At 41.1% G+C, this 25,829-nt stretch overlaps 3 protein-coding genes across 3 annotated transcripts; 2 read left to right on the top strand and 1 right to left on the bottom strand.

Moving 5' to 3' along the window:
- Positions 1-15: 15 nt before the first annotated feature.
- Positions 16-6,731, bottom strand: LOC129811336 (kelch domain-containing protein 1-like). Its single transcript, XM_055862554.1, has 8 exons — positions 6,597-6,731; positions 4,580-4,697; positions 4,186-4,298; positions 3,874-3,958; positions 3,693-3,776; positions 3,431-3,511; positions 3,186-3,244; positions 16-3,067 (listed from the first exon to the last, which is right to left on the bottom strand). Coding segments are annotated over exons 1-8 (642 nt in total). The 5' UTR covers positions 6,599-6,731; the 3' UTR covers positions 16-2,967.
- Positions 6,617-18,615, top strand: pole2 (polymerase (DNA directed), epsilon 2). The gene is made up of 19 exons (XM_055862551.1): positions 6,617-6,862; positions 7,395-7,495; positions 7,817-7,892; positions 8,015-8,092; positions 8,366-8,459; positions 9,091-9,165; positions 9,287-9,370; positions 9,699-9,755; positions 9,898-9,946; positions 10,047-10,119; positions 11,105-11,277; positions 11,565-11,654; positions 11,794-11,848; positions 12,042-12,101; positions 12,208-12,285; positions 13,933-14,041; positions 17,869-18,045; positions 18,202-18,269; positions 18,441-18,615. The coding sequence occupies exons 1-19, from the start codon at positions 6,768-6,770 to the stop codon at positions 18,457-18,459; spliced, it is 1,611 nt and encodes a 536-aa protein (XP_055718526.1). The 5' UTR covers positions 6,617-6,767; the 3' UTR covers positions 18,460-18,615.
- A 149-nt stretch (positions 18,616-18,764) lies between these two features.
- On the top strand, positions 18,765-24,361 carry LOC129811334 (kelch domain-containing protein 2-like). Its single transcript, XM_055862552.1, has 14 exons — positions 18,765-18,880; positions 19,515-19,766; positions 20,036-20,115; positions 20,233-20,350; positions 20,690-20,802; positions 20,956-21,037; positions 21,315-21,398; positions 21,518-21,598; positions 21,839-21,897; positions 22,657-22,766; positions 22,849-22,921; positions 23,071-23,158; positions 23,311-23,363; positions 23,583-24,361. Exons 2-14 carry the CDS (start codon positions 19,521-19,523, stop codon positions 23,704-23,706), a joined length of 1,311 nt encoding a protein of 436 aa, XP_055718527.1. The 5' UTR covers positions 18,765-18,880; positions 19,515-19,520; the 3' UTR covers positions 23,707-24,361.
- The last annotated feature ends 1,468 nt before the right edge of the window (positions 24,362-25,829 follow it).

Consider the following 25,829-nt stretch of genomic DNA (forward strand, 5'->3'; position numbering starts at 1 on the left):
AAAATGATGATATCAAACATTACAACAGTCTTGTTTGCAGGCAGAAAACACACCCATTCACAGTCATAATATAAAATAAACTGTAAAACATAAAACAAACATATATGGATACATAATGATAATTAACTACACTCTTTTGAAAGACAAATCTTCCCACATACCCTGAAGGCCTTATCAACAGTAATACGTGGAACATAGAGTATGAACTATGAACTCTGCATTATCAATTTACTGTAGTCTACTATTGATAATTTCCCTCTAATATTTACATATGAAAATGCTATATTTCCCTAGATGTCTGAAAAAAGGACATTCTCCTCTGTACAGCTGGCAGTAGTTTTGGGGGCATACATGGAAGCTGTTTTTTGAAGCAGCTTGCAGTTCTTCACATTCTTGGCTATGTAATCCTCACATATCCTGTGAAAAAAAACTTTTGTTCAACATTCACATTCATTTCCAGATGATGCTGCATACTATTTTGCGCAATGACTCTGTCGGTATGTCCAAAGCAGTAATGCGTTTTTTTTGCCCTCCTGCGTCACTGTATACACAGACGATCTCTGCTAAACAGTGTTAATCCTCCTCTCTGTGATTTGTAGTGAACTTCAACAAAGTTGACTCGAAATACAAAGTTTTCTTTGCAATTGTAACAACCAAGCAAAGGATAAATAAGAATATGTTTCAAATGAAAACTGCAGATGACTGCATTAAAATAAATGGCTTACTTACAGTATAGGCTATAGACTACAGTGCTTTCAGAAAGTATTCACACCCTTTGACTTTTTCCACATTCTATTGTGTTACAGCCTGCATTTAAAATGTATTAAATGTAGAGTTTTTGTCACTGGCCTACACCCAATACCCCATAATATCAAAGTGAAATTATTTATTGGGAATTTTTACTAATGAAAAATAATTAGAATCTGAAATGTCTTGAGTCAATAAGTATTCAACCCCTATATTATGGCAAGCCTAAATAAGTTCAGGAATAAACGTTTAATTAATTAACAAGTCACATGATTTTTTGAATGACTACGTCATCTCTGTACCCCACACATACAATTATCTGTAAGGTCCTTCAGTCGAGAAGTGAATTTCAAACACAGATTCAACTACAAAGATCAGGGAGGTTTTTATATGTTTTGGAAAGAAGGGCACCTATCGGTAGATCATTTTTTATATTTTTTAAAGCAGACATTAAATATCCGTTATGAGCATGTCAAAGTTATTTATATTTTATACCACCCCTTTTTCTCCCCAATTTCAATCTTGTCTCATCGCTGCAACTCCCCAACGGGATCGGGAGGCGAAGGTCGAGTCATGCGTCTTCCAAAACATGACTCGACAAACCGCACTTCTTACCACCTGCTGGCTTAACCCAGAAGCCAGCCGCACCAATGTGTCGGAGTAAACACTGTTCAACTGATGACTGAGGTCAGTCTGCAGGTGCCCAGCCCAGCCAGGTGCCCAGCTCCTTGCCCTGCAAGGAGTCGCTAGAGCGCGATGAGACAAGTAAAGCCCACCCAGCCTGGATCAGTCGATGTGCAAAAGGTTTTTAACGGCCACGTTACTAGCGAAGGCTCTAGGAAACACTTTCACTACTAAAGACACATCGTAAGAAGGTTCTAACGATGATCTTAACACTAACGCTATGAAAGCTCTGGGAAATGAGGCCCATATCATAGAATTACATACAGTGGGGCAAAAAAGTACTTAGTCAGCCATCAATTGTGCAAATTCTCCCACTTCAAAAGATGAGAGAGGCCTGTAATTTTCATCATAGGTACACTTCAACCATGACAGACAAAATGAGAAAAAAAAATCCAGAAAATCACATTGTAGGATTTTTAATGAATTTATTTGCAAATTATGGTGGAAAATAAGTATTTGGTCACCTACAAACAAGCAAGATTTCTGGCTCTCACAGACCTGTAACTTCTTCTTTAAGAGGCTCCTCTGTCCTCCACTCGTTACCTGTATTAATAGCACCTGTTTGAACTTGATATCAGTATAAAAGACACCTGTCCACAACCTCAAACAGCCACACTCCAAACTCCACTATGGCCAAGACCAAAGAGCTGTCAAAGGACACCAGAAACAAAATTGTAGACCTGCACCAGGCTGGGGAGACAATCTGCAATAGGTAAGCAGCTTGGTTTGAAGAAATCAACTGTGAGAGCAATTATTAGGAAATGGAAGACATACAAGACCACTGATAATCTCCCTTGATCTGGTGCTCCACGCAAGATCTCACCCCGTGGGGTCAAAATGATCACAAGAACGGTGAGCAAAAATCCCAGAACCACACGGGGGGACCTAGTGAATGACCTGCAGAGAGCTGGGACCAAAGTAACAAAGCCTACCATCAGTAACACACTACGCCGCCAGGGACTCAAATCCTGCAGTGCCAGACGTGTCCCCCTGCTTAAGCCAGTACATGTCCAGGCCCGTCTGAAGTTTGCTAGAGAGCATTTGTATGATCCAGAATAAGATTGGGAGAATGTCATATGGTCAGATGAAACCAAAATAGAACTTTTTGGTAAAAACTCAACTCGTCGTGTTTGGAGGACAAAGAATGCTGAGTTGCATCAAAAGAACACTATACCTACTGTGAAGCATGGGGGTGGAAACATCATGCTTTGGGGCTAAAAACGAAATACTTTTTTGCTCCACTGTATAGAGATCCCACAGACAATGTGTTAACAGTTTTACCATTTGCACATTTTAGGTACATACCTCAGATTGGAAAATAAAACACTTTCTGCTAACAACTTGCACATACACTACCTTGGTTTGTTCATGTATGGATGCTCAAGCTCCCTCCATTTCTTTGTCTCAACATCAAATGCCCAGCCATCGCCTAGAGATGCATAATTTTTTTAGAAAACCAAATGCCACGTTTCCATGGAACATAAGGTACAAAGGTAGGATTGGGAACCTGAATGGGTAAATTACTCACTCATTGGTTCAGTCCATACCCAGTCCTCCAAATAAAAAGAAAGCGCTATCAGATATTGCAGTTAGGGTATGCCACGACCTTCCCATTGGCACAGTGGATTCTGGTACTCTGGAAAAGCCATTTTGAAAGAACAGATTTTTTTTTAAATCAAGTGTGATGTGAAAACAGTATAGTACAGACCAGTAACCATTTTAAGCTGAGCATTTGAAAGAGTGTAAATACGTACATTTCGGACCATGTCCATGATTCTAGATCCAGACAATAAATGTCACTTGTCCTGGATTCCTAAAAATGAAAAGAAAAACAGAAGAGCTTATTCCAAACAAGCGCAACAAAAAAAAACAGAGTCAAAAGTCCTATGTTTCATTCATGTTCAGCAGAAGACACAATCTCATGAATCGTTGTGACCCTTTAGGTTGTCTGTGTCAAGGAAAAAACACGAGAGAGGAGTTGAGATGCATCGTTTTTCACCCTTATTCTGCCTCCACATACGTATCCTTTGTTGCCAAGTGTTGCACTGGCATGGGCAGCTCTGGGGTCAGGGGCACGACCCTTTAGACAAAAACAACATTTACAGTGTAGCTAGATATCCACAAAGAAACGATCATATTTTAAGTGTCTTGCCTTATATGCTATACTGTTAATAATATGCTATGACAACACCATGTTTTTGTATATCCACTAAATGAATTGCTTTATTATATATGTAAACACAATTTAACCTCCGTCTTACACTGGTATGTGGTTCACTCCAACTGGCCGATGTTGGGTCAAACATATGGACTTCATTGTTCCATCCCCAATAGATGTCATCTACCTGCAAAGCACAATATTACTAATCCATACAATAAGGAAAGTTAATAGTAAATGAATGTATACCTTTGGACATAATTGCACCCGGAAGCAAACATTACCCTTGATGCCTCATCCATAAGGAAGCTTCTATTGTTACTGATGTCATCAAGTTGCTTATGACCATATCCAGCGAAGTAGATGAGCCTACAGAAATACTAAAACATCGTCCAATCACAAGGGGTTCATATTACTACAGAAATACCAAAACATCTTCCAATCACAAGGGGTTCATATTACAGGGGAGCTAGGAACCCCCATAAGTGTAGGAAAGACTTTAGTTGGGCCAGCACACTATTTATTTAGAGCACCCCTAATAGTAAAGGTGTAATCCCAACCCTGACAATCTTTCTATTTACATAAAGAATGTTTACCTGCCATTGAAAACCCAACAAGAGAGCTTATCTCTGGGTGAGGGAGAGGAGCCACTCTTATGGTTCACTTTCCTCCAGCTATATTTCCCATCCAGGAGGTTGACACAGTAAAGCTGCAAACACAGGGCATTTCAGCATGTAAATGTGAACAAAACAATATAAGGCTTTGTAAACTATTGAGGATTTTCACACTTCCCTGTCAATGTGTACTGTACCATCAGGGCTCGTTTTCATCAAGTGTCTCAGAGTAGGAGTGCTGATCTAGGATCAGATCCACCCTGCCCATGTAATCTTATTCATTATGATCTAAAAGGAAAAAACGAATCATACATCAGTACTCTTACTCCGAGACACTTTGTGAATACATGCTCTGGAGCCCTTTTTCTGGGTTTACCTGATTGGTCTGTCCGTTGTCATTGCATCCCCCAAATATGTACATGTCTCCATTCAGAGAGCAGCCACAGGTGCCTGACATTGGGGGTGGGACCTCTCCAGACATTTGACACATTTCCCTTCAGATTGGAGAACAAACAAACAATAAACAAACAGGGAAATGAGGGATTCAGTTCTGCAGCTAAATCATTCCAGAACACACATTGCACATTGCACATAACATTAACCAGATATATTTAGAGAGTTGAACCAATGGGGTTTCTGCATTATGAAGCATTTAAATGACACTTCAACATTCGATGGCAGCCATGTTAGCTCTCCATTAACATTACATGGGAAATGTTTAAAAAAAATACTATAGAACTGAATGTCTAGAATTAGCATTATGATTCATTTACATGACACTACAACACTATGGCAGCCATGTTAGTTCACCATTAACATTAGATGGGGAATATTTAAACCATGCTATGTAATTGTATGTTCGTAAATTCCACCTAGCAACCTACTCCGATTTCAGAGAGCTCTGGTTTGAGTGCCAGAGCACAGAATAATTGAGGAATTTCCGAACGCCCTAAACTTGGTTGTTGTGACAGGTGTAAGTAAACATCGACGAATTGTTTTAATTCAATTGTTGTCAGTAACTCAGTTACAGTCATGAATCCTCTTGATAACATGACAACACTCAAGAAGCTATGCCAGCTCTGCCTGGGCGAGTAAAATGTTCAGAATTAGGTCTTTTCTCATTAGTGTCTGGAAGTAGCTACCTAGCAACCTAGCAACTCTTTATGCAGTTGGCGTGGGTGGTTGACTGTCGTTGTAAAGGGGTTGTTCGTAAATTCAATCTGGAGTGTGCTCTGGGCGTTCGTAAATTCAGAGCGTTATCAGATTGTCCGTTCGTAAATTCAGAGCGTTATCAGATTGTCCGTTCGTAAATTCAGAGCGTTATCAGATTGTCCGTTCGTAAATTCAGAGCGCACACTGGACGCTCTGGCCGAGGAGTAATTCGGGTTGATCCGAGCGTTCTGACCTCACGACGGCAGTAAAGCACCCAAGCTATCTGCCTAACGTTGGCTAGCTTGAAAGCTACTTCCAGACATAAGAGAGAACACCTCACTCTGACCATTTTACTCGCCCTAGCAGAGTTGATTAGTGTTTTCATGTTATCACGAGGGTTAGTGACTCTAACTGTGTTATGGCAACAATTGAATTACGTTTTTTTTTGCCGATGTTTACTGACGACACTGGTCATAGTTATTCTGCACTCTGACACACACAGACGAGAGTGCTCTGAAATCGGAGTAGATATCCAGAGTGAATTTACAAACGCTACTCCTCGGCCAGAGCATCTAGTGTGCCCACCCATAGAGAGAAACGCTCTGAATTTATGATAGGACAATCTGACAACGATATGAATTTAGAATGCTCAGAGCGCACACTGGGTACACTCTTACACAACGGAGTGAATTTACAAACGCTCCCTGAATGTCTATAATTTTAACACAATTCAAAATTCAAAAACTCTCCAAATACCAATATTCCACTGTGTCAATGTAATAACATTTGAGTAACTATGTAGTAGGCCTAACACCTCTGACATACGATGCAGAGTTGACAAATTATGACCTGTAGTGTTTACAAAGTCTGCTATCTAATGAATATGAAGAACCAAGGCCATATGGTAAGTAGGTACAAGGGTCTCTCCTCCGTTGCCCCAAGAGGATGTTTTCCAACAGCTTCTTGGAGAAAACACGTTTTTCTTGCCCTGATAGGCTTCAGGGCAGGTTGTCTCGTTGGACACTTATGACCTATCCTCCAACCTGACCTACTAATAATGGTTGTTCTATTCTGTATTATTTTTTACACCAATCAAATTATGTGCTGTAAACATTTTAGAATAATATTGCGATATGACAAATAAACATATGACAAGACTGATATACATTAATAACCATGCCAATTGATCATGCAAGTAACAATTGATCATGCAAGTAACACTCTGGGTAATAGCTACTTACATGTCTGGCTGCTTTATCCATGTTTTTTTGAGAATACCTAATGTTTTGAAAACATCAGCTGACTTCAAACAGCAAATATCGGCAGAATCGTGCAGTAGTGAAGCTTGTGTAGAATCTTTGCTTCGAAGGAAGTGACGAAACATATAGGCGGAAGTTAACATTTAGCGCCAAATGTTGATTGTTGAAGAAAGATTGAACATGGAGGTTCGCAGAGTGAAGACGAAAGTATCTGCTGGCTTCAAGATGAGGGGACTTATGCTTCGACCGTACGCTATCATTTGTCAATCATGTTGTTCTTGACCTGATATTTGGTTTAGAGTAAATGTAATGGCTGCATTGCTAGTTAATAGCTAAATCTGTCTTGTGTCAGTGATACCAAGAAAGAAACTAGGAGGCTAAGGTTAGCTTAGCTACAGTAAATATAGATGGACAGCTAGCTAGACATTTTAGTAGTATACTATGCATATTTAAACAATTAATCAATAGAAACTAATGCAAATGTATGTTTTTAATAGGAATGATGGGATTGATGTCTGGCAGTCAGAGGTACACTACAAAGCAGCATCAATCAGTTAGCCAGCAAACTTTGATAAACAACCAGAAATAACAATTGATTTGAAAGTTAGCTAAACATAGATATGTGTTTGGTTGTTAAGTCAATTAGACCATGCCCATTTCAAGCATATCTTACTAAAAAAGTTATTTCAGAATATTCAGACAAGTTAGCTGGCTAACTCCTTGATCCAGCTTTGTAGTATACCCCTCAGATGTGTTCGTTATGTTGTTGTTGTCCTCCAGGGAAGCCAGCAGGTACCTGGTGGAGGTGTTGGAGTCTGTCGATGAGCTTGAACTGGATGATGTCATCGAGAGGGTCATGGATGCTGTGGAGAAGCAGCCTTGTACGTCTTCTTCGATCATAACAAGCTACTAAAATCAATAGTCAGTTGTTGGCTATTTTTTATTTTACCTTTATTTAACTAGGAAAGTCAGTTAAGAACAAATTCTTATTTTCAATGATGGCCTAGGAACAGTGGGTTAACTGCCTTGTTCAGGGGAATTATGGCAGATTTTTACCTTGTCAGCTCGGGGATTCGATCTTGCAACCTTTCGGTTACTAGTCCAATGCTCTAACCACTAGGCTACCTGTCGCCTCAAAAAAGTTATTTCAGAATATTCTATGCTTGTGAATGATGTAGCTATTCCTCTCTTCTCCTGGACAGTGTCCTCCAGTATGATTGAGCTGGCTGTGGTGGAGACTGCTGTGCAGGACTGCAGCCAGTCATGTGATGAAACCATGTAAGTTGGGAAAGGTGTCAGTCTCACAATAACCAATTTCATACACATTCTCTAGAATAGTAATCCTCAAATTTGACTTATTCATGTGAACTTATTCATGTGAACTATTTGATTATTTTCAGAGATAATGTTTTCAACATAATTGGTGCTTTTGACGTGCCAAGATATATCTACAGCACAGAGAGGAAGAAGTTTGTACCGTAAGTATGAATGTATAAACCTTGATTTCCTGATGTTTTACTATTTGTTTACTTGTTTAATTACTTGTATGTGCTGTGTACTTGATTCAGCTTTTAGCTGCCAAGTACTGGCAACATGCAAGGTAATAAAACGACTACTACTATAGGTTGACCCCATCTAGTCTACATGGTCCAAATGTTATATAAAAAAAAACTCTAGAATAAATGATCTTCCTATTGAAACCAACATATGAAGACATCCATCAGTGAAACCGTTGTTTGTTCTTCACCCAGCCTCAACATGACCACCCACTCTGCCCCAAGTCTCTGTGGCTCAGCCAGGGACAAGGCAGAGCTCTTTAGGGAACGCTACACACTCCTACAGCAGGTCAGTAGGCTACATTTCTTTGCCCTCTGAATCCATCATAGTTTGATGGTCTTTGTATATTTTGGCCTTAAAGCAACTGTACTGTTTCCAGACTTCTCTGACATAATATTACCTATATGTAATTACAATATGAGTGAAAAAGTTTTCCTTCTAAAAATTTGTGATTAAAAACAGTATGTTAAAAAGCATATTTTCTGTGTTGGAATGGTGTGGGTGTTTACCGGTCATTAAAAATATTCATGAGAGCAGACCACTGATTGGCCAGCTCATCTTCCTCAGGAGGATGACATCATCCTTTGAGGAAATAGCAAGCATTTTTTAAACAGTCTGTTTGAGATACAAGTTTGAGGTGGGGTTTAAGTGTTTTTTCTCCCTCCAATTTATGCTTTGGCCACATACGAGTGTAGGATGAGTCATCAACATTATTTGGGTATGGGTTAACAGAATATTAACTTTTAAACGTGAGATTTTCACTGGACAGTTACTTTTAAAAAGCTTCTTTCCTGAGACGCTGCTCTCTGTGAGGTCGTTGTAAAGAGGATGTGTTCCCAATCCACTTGATAAATGAAAGTTAAATCAGTGAGAAATAAATGTACCCAGATCAACCTTGACAGTTACCCCATTTCTGTAGCGTACACATCGGCATGAACTCTTCACCCCACCTGTAATAGGGGCCGCTGCAGAAGAAGGCAGAAACAAATTTCAGGTAATAACTCTGTCATAACCGAAAACACACTTAAACATGTTTAATGGATTTGATATAAGCTAAGAGGAAGTTCTCATGTTGAACATTGATTGCCCGGATCTTGCTCTGTTCTTGTTTTCAGCTTCAGACTGTTGAAGCACTTTTAGGTAGTACGGCTAAGCTAGGAGAGGTCATTGTTTTGGGGATGGTCACACAGCTTAAAGAGGTGAGCAGCTAAAATTCATGTTAAGGACCTTTTATTTGGAAAATATAGTCATATCTATAGATATACAATGCCAGTCAAAAGTTTGCACACACCTACTCATTCCAGGGTTTTCTTTATTTTTACTATCTTCTACATTGTAGAGTAATAGTGAATACATCAAAACTATGAAATACCAGATATGGAATCATGCAGTAACCAAAAAAGTGTTAAACAAATCAAAATATATTTGAGATTCTTCAAAGTAGCCACCCTTTGCCTTGATGACAGTTTTGCACACTCTTGGCATTCTCTCAACCAGCTTCACCTGGAATGTTTTTATTTTTTTCAGGGGAAATTCTATCTGGAAGACCCCAGTGGTACAGTACAGCTGAACCTCTCAAAGGCAATATCCTTTCACTGTGGTGGTGATGGGGAGCGAATGATACAAATGTTCTCTTACATAATTCAATGGGCCAATTAAAGTCTTGAATATAGTCAATGTTGATTGTATTTCAGATTATGCATGTTTTCTTTAACCTTGTCCTCACCAGTTCCACAGTGGACTTTACACAGAGTCCTGCTTTGTTTTGGCAGAAGGTAAAATAATTGATCTTCTTCATCCACGTTAATGGAGATGTACTATTACCTTATTGTGTTATGCAATGACTTAGTAGTCCAGTCCTTTTTCCCCCCATAGGCTGGTATGAGGACTCAGTCTTCCATGTCAACGCATTTGGATTCCCGCCGACTGAGCCATCATCCACCACAAGGTCAATAGATTACAATGTTGCTGACCTATCAGTGTTGCCTTCATTTAGAAATGGACATTAACTACATAATGCCTTTTCCTCTGAAAATCAGTAGGCCGACTGAGAAGGTCGAAAGTTATTTTAAATTCCAATGTATTGTTTTTTACTCTACAGTTGGCATTTAAAAATATACTTTCCTTTCCCCTGTATGTATGGTATGTATGTATGGTATGTATGTATGTATGTATGTATGTGTGTGTATATATATATATATACACTACTCAAAAAAATAAAGGGAACACTTAAACAACACAATGTGCACATTTGTGGGCTGCTGGAGGTCATTTTGCAGGGCTCTGGCAGTGCTCCTCCTGCTCAAAGGCGGAGGTAGCGGTCCTGCTGCTGGGTTGTTGCCCTCCTACGGCCTCCTCCACGTCTCCTGATGTACTGGCCTGTCTCCTGGTAGCGCCTCCATGCTCTGGACACTACGCTGACAGACACAGCAAACCTTCTTGCCACAGCTCGCATTGATGTGCCATCCTGGATGAGCTGCACTACCTGAGCCACTTGTGTGGGTTGTAGACTCCGTCTCATGCTACCACTAGAGTGAGAGCACCGCCAGCATTCAAAAGTGACCAAAACATCAGCCAGGAAGCATAGGAACTGAGAAGTGGTCTGTCGTCACCACCTGCAGAATCACTCCTTTATTGGGGGTGTCTTGCTAATTGCCTATAATTTCCACCTTTTGTCTATTCCATTTGCACAACAGCATGTGAAATTTATAGTCAATCAGTGTTGCTTCCTAAGTGGACAGTTTGATTTCACAGAAGTGTGATTGACTTGGAGTTACGTTGTGTTATTTAAGTGTTCCCTTTATTTTTTTGAGCAGTGTGTGTGTGTATATATATATATATAAACAAATAAATATATACATATAAACAAACAAATATATATATACACAAATAAATAAATAAAACAGCGGATGAGAATGGACTCTGGTTTTTAGGGCCTACTACGGCAACGTGAACTTCTTCGGTGGGCCGTCCACCACGTCGGTGAAAGCCTCGGCCAAGCTAAAGCAGCTGGAGGAAGAGAACGAGGACGCCATGTTTGTGGTGGTCTCCGACGTGTGGCTGGACAGCGTGGAGGTGCTGGAGAAGATCCACCTTATGTTCTCAGGTTCGTTCCACCCGTAACATCACTGACAAGAGCTCGTATGGGGGTATTTACCAGGTTACTGTAAAGCACTTTGTGACAACTGTTTATGTAAAAAGAGGTTTATAGATACAATTGATTGATTGATTCAAGCATTTATGCAAGTCGTATTAATGTTGACATTGATGGATATTGTCATGTGTTTCATGTCCATCTCTGACAGATTTTGAAGTGTCCATCAGTGTGCTCAATTTCTATCTCTACTGCTTAATAGTATGGTCTGAAACAACCTTAACATGTGTCCATTGTAGGATACGCAGCCATGCCTCCTACCTGCTTCATCTTCTGCGGCAACTTCTCCTCAGCCCCCTATGGAAAAACACAAATCAAATCACTCAAAGGTAAGAAAGATTTTGAGTATTTATTTTAAATTTTTAATGCCCTGCTTGTGAAGATATACTGACCTGGCAAATGTGTTCAAATGGGTAATGACAGAAGCATTAGTACACACAATTGAAGTATTTTCTTTTTTCCCCCCAGAGTCGTTGAAAGTTCTTGCCGATGCAATCTGTGAATATCCCAGCATCCACAACAGGTAACGCGTGAGGGAGGAAAACCACTTGGTTGACCTGAAAGTCTGATATTCCAGGAAACAATTTCAACAGTACTACATTGTTGCATCCAGGGTGACAAACTGTTTGGGAAATATTCACCATGCTGCATTATGGGTCTTCTACAGGAAATTGTTGTTTACTTGTCTAACTGAATGCATCCTTTCAAAACTGCAGTAGTCGCTTCGTGTTCGTCCCCGGTCCTGAAGACCCTGGTCCGAGTACAATTCTACCCAGGTGAGAGTTGAAAAACAAGAGACCTGTTATTCCTCTGTTCTGTTGCTCATGATATGACTGTAGTCCTCTGATGTACTGTACTTTATATAAATGCTTATGTCCTCAGGCCCCCATTGGCAGACCACATCACTGAGGAGTTCAGACAGAGGGTGCCATTCTCTGTGTTCACTACCAACCCATGCAGGTGACTGAAATATATGTATTTTTAAAATGTATTTAACCTTTATTTAACTAGGCAAGTCAGTTAAGAAAAAAATATTATTTACAATGACGACCTACCATGGGCAAACCCAGACGACGCTAGGCCAATTGTGCACCGCCCGATGGGACTCCCAATCACGGCCGGATGTGAATCAGCTTGGAAATATAACATTTGTTGATTTATTCTATTTTCAGGAATTTGTCTTAAAGGGATGTCTCTTGAGCTTTATTAAAGGGATATACAGTGCATTCGGAAAGTATTCAGACCCCTTGACTTTATCCACATTTTGTTACAGCCTTATTCTAAAATGGATTAAATAGGTTTTTTCCCTTATCAATATACAAACAATGCCCCATAATGACAAAGTAAAACTGTGTTTTAGAATGTTTTGCAAATTTATATATATAAAAAATGAATTAACATTTACATAAGTATTCAGACCCTTTACTCAGTGCTTTGTTGAAGCACCTTTGGCAACGATTACAGCCTTGCATGTTCTTGGGTATGACGCTAAAAGCTTGGCACACCTGTATTTGGGGACTTTCTCCCATTCTTGTCTACAGATCCTCCCGAGCTCTGTTAGGTTGGAACGTGAGCATCGCTGTACAGCTATTTTCAGGTCTTTCCCTAGATGTTCGATTGGGTTCAAGTCCAGGCTCTGGCTGGGCCACTTAAGGACATTCAGAGACTTTTCCCGAAGCCACTCCTGCGTAGGTGAACCTTCACCCCAGTCTGAGGTCCGGAGTGCTCTGGAGCAGGTTTTCATCAAGGATCTCTCTACACTTTGCTCCGTTCATCTTTCTCTCGATCCTGACTATTCTCCCAGTCCCTGCCACTGAAAACATCCCCACAGCATGATGCTGCCACCACCATGCTTCACCTTAGGGATGGTACCAGGTTTCCTCCAGACCTGACACTTGGCATTCAGGCCAACGAGTTTAATCTTGGTTTCATCAGGCCAGAGAATCTTGTTTTTCATGGTCTGAGAGTCCTTTTAGGTGCCTTTTGGTGAACTCTTAAGTGGGCTGTCATGTGCCTTTTACTGAGGAGTGGCTTCCGTCTGGCCACTCTACCGTAAAGGTCTCATTGGTGGAGTGCTGCAGAGATGGTTGTCCTTCTGGAAGGTTCTCCCATCTCCACATGTTTAAGATCAGAGAGACATAAAAATGGTATCCAGTTCATCTGACTCTGAGGAAGTGGATAAAAGTTAGGGATTTTGGCAACGAAGCCCATCTGTTGAAGTTCCTATGAAAAAATGTGCACTTAATGGCTAATATTTTTGACATGGTTGTCAAATACATTTGGCTCCCTTTGCTCATTATAACAAACAGTCAAGGCTGCTGAGGGAGGACGGCTCATAATAATGGCAGGAACGGAGCAAATGGAATGGCATCAAACACATTAAAACCATGTGCTTGATGCACTTAATACCATTCCACCTATTGCCATTACGACAAGCCCGTCCTCCACCGTTAAGATGCCACCAACTTTCTGTGATAACAATTGACCATTCTTTGACAGTTACTTTTCACAGGTTTTGTGATTGCATGTAGTCTTTGTTTTGCCTGCATTTTGTAAATGTCATCTTTTAACATCTCACAACCTGTGAATCAAATGTTCCTATGTCAGAATCCAGTACTGCAGCCAGGAGATTGTTGTCATCAGAGAAGACCTGGTGAACAAGATGTGCAGAAATTGTGTCCGACTGCCTAGCAGCAACCTCGACATTCCAAATCATGTGAGTCTTAGCTCCTCAGTTATGACATACCCGACCTCTACTAGTACAATTACCTATAGTACCAGTCAAAAGTTTGGGCACAACTACTTATTCCAGGGATTTTCTTTATTTTTACTATTTTCTACATTGTAGAATAATAGTGAAGACATCAAAACTATGAAATAACACATATGGAATCATGTAGTAACCAAAAAAGTGTTTAACCTGTCTAGGGTGAGGGTGCCGCTAGCGGCACTCCCCCCCCACCCCCACTGAAAAGGCAGAGCCGCGAAATTCAAAAAAAATATTTTTTTTAAATATTTAACTTTCACACATTAAAGTCCAATACAGCTAATGAAAGACACAGATCTTGTGAATCCAGCCAACATGTCCGATTTTTAAAATGTTTTACAGGGAAGACACAATATGTAAATCTATTAGCTAAAAACACATTAGCATAATCCACCATCTTTCTTTGTCCACCAACAACAGTAGCTATCACTAATTCGGCTAAACTAAGATATTTATAGCCCCTAACCAAGAAAAAAACTCATCAGATGACAGTCTGATAACATATTTATGGTATGGGATAGGTTTTGTTAGAAAAATGTGCATATTTCAGGTAGATGGCATAGGTTACAATTGCACCCACCGTCACAAATGGACTAGAATAACTACATAGAGCAACGTGTTTACCTACTTACTAATCATCAAACATTTCGTAAAAATACACAGCATACACTAATCGAAAGACACAGATCCTGTGAATACAGACAATATTTCAGATTTTCTAAGTGTCTTACAGCGAAAACACAATAAATCGTTATATTAGCATAGCACATGTGCAAACATTACCCCAGCATTAATTCTAGCCAAAGTGAGCGATAACGTAAACATCGCCAAAATATATTATTTTTTTCACTAACCTTCTCAGAATTCTTCAGATGACACCCCTGTAACATCACATTACAACATGCATATACAGTTTGTTCGAAAATGTGCATATTTAGCCACCAAAATCATGGTTAGACAATGGGGAAAGTAGCCCAGCTGGTGAGAAAATGTCCGTGCGCCATATTAGACAGTGATCTACTCGTATACATAAATACTCATAAACGTGACTAAAAAATATAGGGTGGACATCGATTGATAGACAATTTAATTCTTAATACAATCGCGGAATTACAATTAAATTATCCTTTCTTTTCAATACAGTTTGCGCCAAGCGAAGCTACGTCAAAAAACATGGCGTCCTAAGCCACTAACATTTTTCGACAGAAACACGATTTATCATAATAAAAATTTCCTACTTTGAGCTGTTCTTCCATCAGTATCTTGGGCAAAGGATCCTTTCTTGGGTCTAATTGTCTTTTGGTGGAAAGCTGTCCTCTTGCCATGTGGAAATGCCAACTGCGTTCAGCATGAACTGGAAGCGTGCCCAGCGATTCACAGCGTTTCAGAAATAAATGTCCCAAAATCGCACTAAACGGATATAAATTGCTATAAAACGCTTTAAATTAACTACCTTATGATGTTTTTAACTCCTATAACGAGTCTTAACATGACCGGAGAAAGATTACTCCCAACACTAATGCTTGGAACAGGTGCGGGTCGGTGTCCTCCAGGCGCATGACGCAGCTCCAAAAGAGTGACTAGCTACAGGTTTTTTTTATTTATAGTGCCTGTGAACGCGCAATCGACCCCATTCAAATCGTCATCACGTAAAGGCATCCAGGGGAAGACGTAAGCAGTGTCCGTATACTCATAGGAATAACATTGGCTTTAAAACTGACTCCAGAACAGTGGCCAAAATTTCTGAAATCTGACTCCATGTCAGGGAAATTGCTGTAGAATGGGTTCTGTTCCACTTAGAGACAAAATTTCAACTCCTATAGAAACTATAGACTGTTTTCTATCCAATAATAATAATAATATGCATATTGTACGATCAAGAATTTTGTAGGAAGCCGTTTCAAAAATTACACGATTACCATAAATAGTGACAACAGCGCCCCCAGCCTCAACAGGTTAACCTATTTTATTTGAGATTCTTCAAAGTGGCCACCCTTTGCTTTGATGACAGCTTTGCACACTTGGCATTCTCACAACCAGCTTCATGAGGTAGTCACCTGGAATGCATTTTAATTAACAGGTGTGTCTTGTTAATTTGTGTGATTTCTTTCCTCCTTAATGCATTTGAGCCAATCAGTTGTGTTGTGACAAGGTAGGGGTGGTATACAGAAGATGACCCTATTTGGTAATTGACCAAGTCCACATTATGTCAAGAACAGCTCAAATAAGCAAAGAGAAATGTCAGTCCATCAATACTTTAAGACATGAAGGTCAGTCAATCCGGAAAATGTCAAGAACTTTGAACGTTTTTTTCAAGTGCAGTTGTAAAAACCAGCAAGCGCTATGATGAAACTGGCTCTCATGAGGACCGCCTCTGGAAAGGAATACCCAGAGTTACCTCTGCTGCAGAGGATACGTTCATTAGAGTTACCAGCCTCAGAATTTTTTTTTTTTTTTTTTTTTTTTACCTTTATTTAACTAGGCAAGTCAGTTAAGAACAAATTCTTATTTTCAATGACGGCCTAGGAACAGTGGGTTAACTGCCTGTTCAGGGGCAGAACGACAGATTTGTACCTTGTCAGCTCGGGGATTTGAACTTGCAACCTTCCGGTTACTAGTCCAACGCTTTAACCACTAGGCTACACTGCCGCCCCAGAAATTGCAGCCCAAATAAATGCTTCACAGAGTTCAAGTAACGGACACATCTCAACATCAACTGTTGAGGAGACTGCGTGAATCAGGTCTTCATGGTCGAATTGCTGCAAATAATCCACTACTAAAGGACTCGAATAAGAAGAAGAGACTTGTTTGGGCCAAGAAACACAAGCAATGGACGACATTAGACCGATGGAAATCTGTCCTTTTTTGTCTGAGTCCAAATGGATATTTTTGGTTCCAACCGCCGTGTCTTTGTAAGACAGAGTAGGTAATCGGATTTTCTCTGCATGTGTGGTTCCCACCGTGAAGCATGGAGGAGGAGATGTGATTGTGTGGGGGTGCTTTGCTGGTGACACTGTCAGTGATTTATTTAGAATTCAAGGCACACTTAACCAGCATGGCTACCACAGCATTCTGCAGCGATACGCCATCCCATCTGGTTTGTGCTTAGTGGGACTATCATTTGGTTTTCAACAGGACAATGACCCAACAGACCTCCACTGTGTAAGGGCTATTTGACCAAGAAGGAGAGTGATGGAGAGCTGCATCAGATGACCTGGCCTTCACAATCACCTGACCTCAAACAAATTGAGATGGTTTGGGATGAGTTGGACTGCAGAGTGAAGGAAAAGCAGCCAACAGGTGCTCAGCATATGTGGGAACTCCTTCAAGACTGTTGGAAAAGCATTCCCGGTGATGCTGGTTGAGAGAAGGCCAAGAGTATGCAAATCTATCAAGGCAAAGAGTGGCTACTTTGAAGGATCTAAAATCTATTTCATTTAACACTTTTTTGGTTACTACATGATTCCATATGTGTTATTTAATAGTTTTGATGTCTTCACCATTATTCTACAATGTATAAAATAGTAAAAATAAAGCAAATCTCTTGAATGAGTAGATCTGTCCAAACTTTTGACTGGTAATGTACATTATATAAACTTAGCTAGTTCATTTGGCCTGTATTCACAAAGCGGATCCCCACACACACACACACCTAGATCCGCACTCCTACTCTGAGGTGCTTTGTGTGAATATTTGTCCTGTAGTTGAATTTATTCTTCATGAATGATAACGGCATGAAAATGTCTGACAATCACCAATAAACTCTCCTTCTCCAGTTTGTGAAGACCATCTTGTCTCAGGGCCACCTGACTCCCCTGCCGCTGTATGTCAGTCCAGTGTTCTGGGCCTATGACTATGCTTTACGGGTTTACCCCGTGCCTGATGTCATCATCTTTGCGGACAAATATGACCCTTTCAACATCTCCAACACAGACTGCCTCTGCATCAACCCGGTACGTTACGCTTATTCCTAGATTTCCACCATTTTGTTTTATTATGAGACTCGGTATGAGATGTTGGACTTGGGTTTCGAACTATATTATGATGAGATCTTATATTCTTAATTTAAGAAAGTTTTATTTTTTTGTATTGTCATTCTGTTCTTGCAGGGCTCCTTCCCAAAAAGTGGCTTTGCTTTTAAGGTATATTACCCATCCAACAGGACCGTTGAGGACAGGTGAGAAATGTTTTTTACTCTTTGTTTATGCATGCTCTACACATAATTCACTTGGTGCTAATCATTGCTTTACTGGCAATATGGTAACTAGTATAATGAGAGTCAACTTGGTTTCCATGTCGGTCTTCGTTTCTCTTTGCTGATCTAAATATTCTTTATTTCTCCTCACAGCAAACTTCAAAGCCTCTAAAGACCATAAGGATTATTTTGGACGGAGGGATCGGCTGTTATGGTTGTGTAAAATGTTTTTGTAAAATATGTCTAAAAATTATTTTGCTAAATCCCTTTTTATTTTATTTGTATGTACCTTTTGTATAATGGAGAATAAAGGTTCACTGTCATTGAATTGTCATCTTTGTGCTTTTTTACTTGACTTGTTAATGTTGGACAATAAAGCAAATAAGAATTGTGTTACTCCTCTGTACTTGCATAAATCAAATGATTTTATTTGACCTCACAAAGATGGCGGAAATAAGAAGTTATTGGTTAATTCCGGTCAGGCATCTTGTAATTGACGACTTCAACCAGATGTCGCATAATAATCACTGAACAAAAACTTAACGTTTCACACTGAAGGCCAAAGCAGACGTGGACTATTTAAAGCAGACTACGTAAGTGGATTTTTTGTTGTTGCTGCAAGGTTGCATAGTTCCTTTTTTTCAAAGTTTAGGTGGCGTTAAAACGCAGTTAAATTGGTTGATAGGGCGAACTGTAGTACGTTAGCTAGCTTGCAGACACAGCTAAGTTTGCTAACGTTGGCTAGGTAGCTTTTGGTGTCACGTTGAGTCGGTGTAGGCTAAAAATTATGGTAGCCAACATCATGACTTGTGTTTCCATGTAAACCAACAGTCAGTGCACCAACCATCAGTCATGGTGGCACTGAAACAGTTGCCAGCTGTTGATATTAACTTACTTAGCTGGCAACAACAATTCTAGTCCTACCCAGTAACAGCTAACCCGCTATCTTTGACTTAAAAAGAGAAGACATTTTACAATCTGAATTATTTATAAATCTCTTAGAATTCATACTGTAAAACGTATTCTCTTTTTAGGCATACTAACCCTGTTCATAACACAGCCCATTGGTAGCTGAGCTACCTGCTTAGCTATATCCTATAGCTAGCTGCATGTTGGGATGAGACTTCTTAACTATAGTGAATGTCTGTATTGTTCCAATACTTCTCATACTCCTCTACTCTGAATCCCTGTGTATGCAAAACGATGTAGCTCTCTTCTCCCATCCAGGTGATCATGGCAGAAATAGAGGAGGACATTCCTGACCGCTTGCCTGTTGAGGAAGATGAGTTGGAGAGGGATGAAGAGGAGGGAGAATTTGACTGGGTGGTGGACGAGGCTGATGAACTCGATGAGGATGATGAGGATGTAGTTGTTCTGGACACAGAAGCAGAGCCCTTTGAGTTGGAGCAGCCAGCTGAGCGCAGTGGCCACATAGCAGCGGTGGATGGACACTACATGTATGTTTGGGGAGGATATAAGGTAAACCAGTATGACAGGCATTCTGAATAGACTTTTATTTATATGATAGTGTATCTAAATCATGTAATTTGGAACTATACCATTTTAATCAATGATTGAATCAATGAGTCTTCAATCGATTATAGTTTTTATTGGAAGATTTGCCGTCGACTTTGACCTATGATACCATTTGCCACAGTCCACTTTGCCAGAGATAACAGCCGAACTCCAGCCGACATATTTACAGATGATTTAAATCCATTGACTTCCCTCGTTTGTCTTGTCATTAGAATTCCCAGACCACTGGCTTCTTTGACTTATACTTGCCAAGGAATGAAATCTGGATCTACAACATGGAGACAGAACGATGGTAATAATGATTTTAAGCATCCTTTTGTTAGTGTCTAGCGTGTCTCAAATTATATGGCTCCCTATATAGTGCCCTACGTTTGACCAGAGCCCTTATATCTACCGTCTGTATTTGCAGGAAGAAGCAGATGACTGTGGGTAACCTGCATACCTCCATGTCTGGCAGCTGTGGAGTGTGTGTGGATGGCGTCCTCTATCTGTTTGGAGGCCACCATGCCAGGGGAAACACTGACCGGGTGAGAATATACCGTATGTGCGTGGACTGTTATGTCTTGTGGAATCTTGGCACCTAAGGCTGTGTCCAGTCCCTCCCTTTCCATAAACTGTGTTTACAAAAATATTTTATGTGCTGCACGCTAAGAACTATGTTTTCGAGAATTCTTGGGTTAAAATCCCCACTTTCAGCATCAATGTTAATTCACCACAGCAGGATTTATTTATTTATCTCCATCTCACCTCAGAAGCCTGTTTTCCAACAAACCATTTAAATGTTAATGTCCGTTACGAAACTTCTGATGTTGTAACTTTTTTGATTTCATACCATCTCAACGTTGTCCCTGTTCTGCGGCCTTCAGGTCTTCCGGCTCCCTCTCCGAACACCGGCCCTCTGCTGGGAGGAGATGAAGGATCTCAAGGGCCTGGCCCCGTCCTGCAAGGACAAACTGGGCTGCTGGGTCCACAAGAACAGGTGAGGTGGCCGATTGGCAGGCAGTGAGTGAGATTATAGGTCTAACTCATTGCGCCATTACATATTGTTGTTGCGCCATTACATATTGCCTCTAAAGAAAGAGATGTTTATTTTGTTGAATGTTTCTCAATGAACTGCTCTGTGTGTCGACAGGCTAGTATTCTTCGGGGGCTACGGCTATATGGCACAAGGAGCTCACCGAGGGACATTTGAATACGATGAAACTTCATTCATGGTATTGTCAATTCATTCTACAACTCTGCAGCTGCTTTTTAATGGCAGTATAAAAACAATGGTCTGTTTAGTCTATTAGTCTGCAGCAAAGGGAGTCGACAATGAGGGTAAATCCTTGGTCGTGTTCATTAGGCACCAAACGGAAGAAAATGGACTGAAACATGGAGGGACAACCTGGACTTGTCCAATAAGAGTTGCCAATTTTGGTGTTTTGTAGATTTTTTTTCTTCTGTTGCATGGCCTAATGAACACAACCCCTTCACTGTGTGTTGTAACAGGGAGATAATCCGGGGCGGGGCTGGAATAACCACATTCACATCTTAGACCTGGAGACGTCCACTTGGAGCCAGCCAGTCACCAAGGTAACGCCATTCCCATAAATCCGGTCACGTCACGACTTTGTGTTGGAAGCCATTTTGTACAGCTGTCTCATTGGGAGCCCCATTCTCACCTCTCCTTTCCCTCCCTCTCCTGGCAAAAGGGCAACGCCCCCTCTCCCCGGGCAGCGCATGCCTGTGCCAAGGTGGGCAACCGAGGCTACGTATTTGGGGGGCGTTACAGGGTAAGTAGGAATGTTCTTTGAAAATAGAGCTTACTCAAGTTCCCGCTGAGTTTACGGTCATGCTGTCTAATGTAAAACAATATCACTGGCCTGTAGACAGAGATTTAGGGCTTCACGGTGTTAATTTATATGATTTACATATTGTTATGCCTTGTTACATCATAGATTATAAAGGATATTGTGTTCTAAATGTTTGATGCTCTTCCTCCATATGAGTAAGGCTTGACTCTTTCGCAACAGGATTACCGCCTGAACGACATGTACTACATCGACATGGACTCCTGGGAGTGGCATGAAATGTACGCTATGCCAACTTATCCAAAATGTCTTCATGCATGTTATAGTGTTATACGCATACATTTAAAAAAAAAAACTGTTTATGGGAGGATGTTGTGCTCTTACTCATGGATGTCCTTGTGTGTTCACTATGATGGTACTAACAACTCTTAACCCTCTCCCCCTCCACCTCCCCATGCTCCCCTCCACCTCCCCCGGTCACATCTCCCCACGCTCCCTTCCATCTCTCCCGGTCACATCTCCCCTCCACCTCTCCCGGTCACATCTCCCCACGCTCCCTTCCATCTCTCCCGGTCACATCTCCCCTCCCCTGGTCCCATCTCTCCCGGTCACATCTCCCCTCCACCTCTCCCGGTCACATCTCCCCACGCTCCCTTCCATCTCTCCCGGTCACATCTCCCCTCCACCTCCCCCGGTCACATCTCCCCTCCCCCGGTCCCATCTCTCCCGGTCACACCTCCCCTCCACCTCCCCCGGTCACATCTCCCCACGCTCCCCTTCACCTCTCCCGGGCCCACTTCCCCTCCACCTCACCTGGTCCCATCTCCACCTCTCCTGGTCCCATCTCCCCCTCAACCTCTCCTGGTCCCATCTCCACCTCTCCTGGTCCCATCTCCACCTCTCCTGGTCCCATCTCCCCCTCCACCTCTCCTGGTCCCATCTCCACCTCTCCTGGTCCCATCTCCCCTCCACCTCTCCTGGTCCCATCTCCACCTCTCCTGGTCCCATCTCTCCCTCCATCTCTCCTTGGCCTTCTGCAGGAGTGTTCCTCAGCAGGGTCCTGTGGGACGCTCATGGCACTCCTTAACCCCTGTGTCACCTGACCACATATTCCTGTTCGGAGGCTTCACAACATCCCGAGAGACGCTCAGTGAGTGAAGAATATTTCATTTTCCTTTAGAGTCCATGGCTCGACCACAATTCATTCCTCTATCTATTTGTCATGTATACAGGTGATGCTTGGCTGTACTGTGTCAGCAAGAACGAGTGGCAGCAGTTCAAGCACAATCACACAGAGAGCCCCAGGTAATATCTCCATAGAGATAAACCAATTCTTCTTCATGACAATATCACCAAATAAGTGGTTAGGAAAAGAAGCTGCTTGTCTCACTGTGTACATTGTTTGTGTTATGAGTCAGTGGTGATTTTTCTCTGATTTTGTGTGTGTGTGTCAGGCTCTGGCACACGGCCTGTTCCGGTCCTGGCGGGGAGGTGTTTGTGTTCGGTGGCTGTGCCAACAACCTGTTGTCCCATCAGCGAGCGGTGAGTACGGTTAGAACACACCACTCAGTCATAAACTACTAGACCTTTCTTGGTGTCACTTGAAATTAGATCAACAAACAGATTGATAACCAGTTTTACTACCAAGTATAGTTTGAATGCATGGAAATGTTATTCGATTTCCTTTTCAACAGGCTCACAGCAAAGAGTTGCTGGTCTTCACAGTTCAACCCAAGTCACTTGTCCGGTGAGTAGAAACAGAACTCAGACAATATGGCCCATACACCGAAATACTATTTTTTGCTGCATGCCCTAGTGAACACGACCCAAAGTCCAGGTCCCTGTTTCAGTCAGTTTTCTTCTGCCTAATGAACACGTCAACTTTGATACAGTACATCTTGTGGTCAACCTAAAACTTGCCTTGCCATGCGAAGTGGTAAGTTAAATATTGCCTGATTTGTTCTAGGTTCTGTATGGAAGCAGCGCTGCAGCACAGAGAATTGTTGTCTGGGTCCTGGGACTGCCTGCCTAAACATCTGCTACACACTCTCAGACAGCGGATGGGAGGCATCAACGCCCTGGGCTCATAAGAGCCATTATACCACCACGTTCTTTGGGGTGGTAGGGTTGAGTGTGTTTGAGATGGTTGACTGCCATGGCCTTGCTGCTAGCTGAACGAAGAGGACAGCTCACCTGATCTTGTCACCAAGTGTCATGAGTGGTTTCGGGAAAAACAAAGTAAATTAATGTAAATCATTTAGAGAAATAGAGGCTTTTGTAGGGACTAGTGTTGGTAAATCCCTTAGGCCAGTCAATCAGCAACCATGGCAACGTTCATTATCCTAATTCTGAGTGCTTACTTTTATGATGTATATATTGTATTGTATTGCATATATATGTGTGGATTTGTTGTGCCCGTGTTAAAAAAAAAAAAAAATGTATATTTTTTTAAGTAAAAGTACCATGTATTCAATCCTGCTGGAGAGGTGGCATACCTTAGACCATGTTAGTCAGAAGAGGCTCGTGTAGAATTTTGTCTGTTTTTAATCAGGTAATACCAGTTACATTGGAGCCACATTGCACTGAATTTCATTATCAAGAAGTTACTTGTTTGGTATTATTCTTGTCTGATCTGCACAGCTGTCCCTTGACATTTTTATTATGAAATATATTGTAAAAAAAACTACAAAAAACATTTAAAATGTGTAATTTTGAGTCAAGAAAATAAACCAGACAAATATGCCAGATCTGAATCTGATCTTTTACATACGCACTATCTTGAATGATGAATGTAAAAATCTGTGAAACAACTGAGGGAAATGAAGGCTTTTCCTGTCATCCATATATTCATTTGCATATTATTGGTCAATTGAAGGCATCAATTAAGTCAGCGTCGTCCTATTACGGGATGGGTTGACTCATTGTCTCTGCTTTTCCTTTGTATCATGATACTGTTCATATGGGAAGAAATCCCATGTCCAATTCATACTATAGAGCCATTATTTGGCTGCCAGCAGATTAGGTGCTGATACTTTAACATTGCCGTGGATGTTTCTAGATAAATACATATCCTGAAACGAGCGAATAAAGGATGTTAAAACCAGAGCTCCTTTTCACACTCATGGATGGTTAATGTTAAGTGACTAAGCAGTCATTCATATGGCCATGGTGCTTGCTTAAATATTCCAGACTGCCAGAATAAGACTGAGGTGAATTTGTATGATTTACTATATATATACAGTTGAAGTCAGAAGTTTACATACACCTTAGCCAAATACATTTAAACTCAGTTTTTCACAGTTCCTGACATTTAATCCTAGTAAAAATACCCTGTTTTAGGTCAGTTAGGATCACCACTTTATTTTAAGAATGTGAAATGTCAGAATAATAGAGAAGATTTATTTCAGATTTTATTTCTTTCATCACATTCCCAGTGGGCCAGAAGTTTACATACACTCAATTTGCATTTGGTAGCATTGCCTTTAAATTGTTTAACTTGGGTTAAATGTTTCGGGTAGCCTTCCACAGGCTTACCACAATAAGTTGTGTGAATTTTGGCCCATTCCTCCTCACAGAGCTGGTGTAACTGAGTCAGGTTTGTAGGCCTCCTTGCTCGCACATGCTTTTTCAGTTTTGTCCACAAATTTGCTGTAGGCTTGAGGTCAGGGCTTTGTGATGGAAACTCCAATAGCTTGACTTTGTTGTCCTTAAGCCATTTTGCCACAACTTTGGAAGTATGCTTGGGGTCATTGTCCATTTGGAAGATCCATTTGCGACCAAGCTTTAACTTCCTGACTGATGTCTTGAGATGTTGCTTCAATATATAGAAACAGGACATGTTTGTCCCCTACAAATAGAAGACATTGTGCAAGCTACTTTCATGTCTGTTCTAGATTATGTGGATATTATCTACATGCATGCTACGGCATCAACACTTAAATCGCTGGATGCTACTTTTCATTTGGCACTTAGGTTTATTACGAGTGCTAGCTACAGAACTCACCACTGTGTTTTATCTCAAAATGTGGGTTGGACTTCGCTGTCCGTGAGACGAGAACAACATGCTCTTGTGTTTGTCTATAAAGCACTTCTGAAGAAACTACCTTCTTGTCATCACCCATCATTAGAATTCCTTAAACCAGGTCTCAAGCATGGATTACACTTGAGGCCCATGCGATTTCCACATAGTTGGGTATGGCTGTCTTTTCCTGTG

The sequence above is a fragment of the Salvelinus fontinalis genome, chromosome 15 (assembly GCF_029448725.1).
Source record: "Salvelinus fontinalis isolate EN_2023a chromosome 15, ASM2944872v1, whole genome shotgun sequence".
In the NCBI taxonomy this organism is placed as follows: domain Eukaryota; kingdom Metazoa; phylum Chordata; class Actinopteri; order Salmoniformes; family Salmonidae; genus Salvelinus; species Salvelinus fontinalis.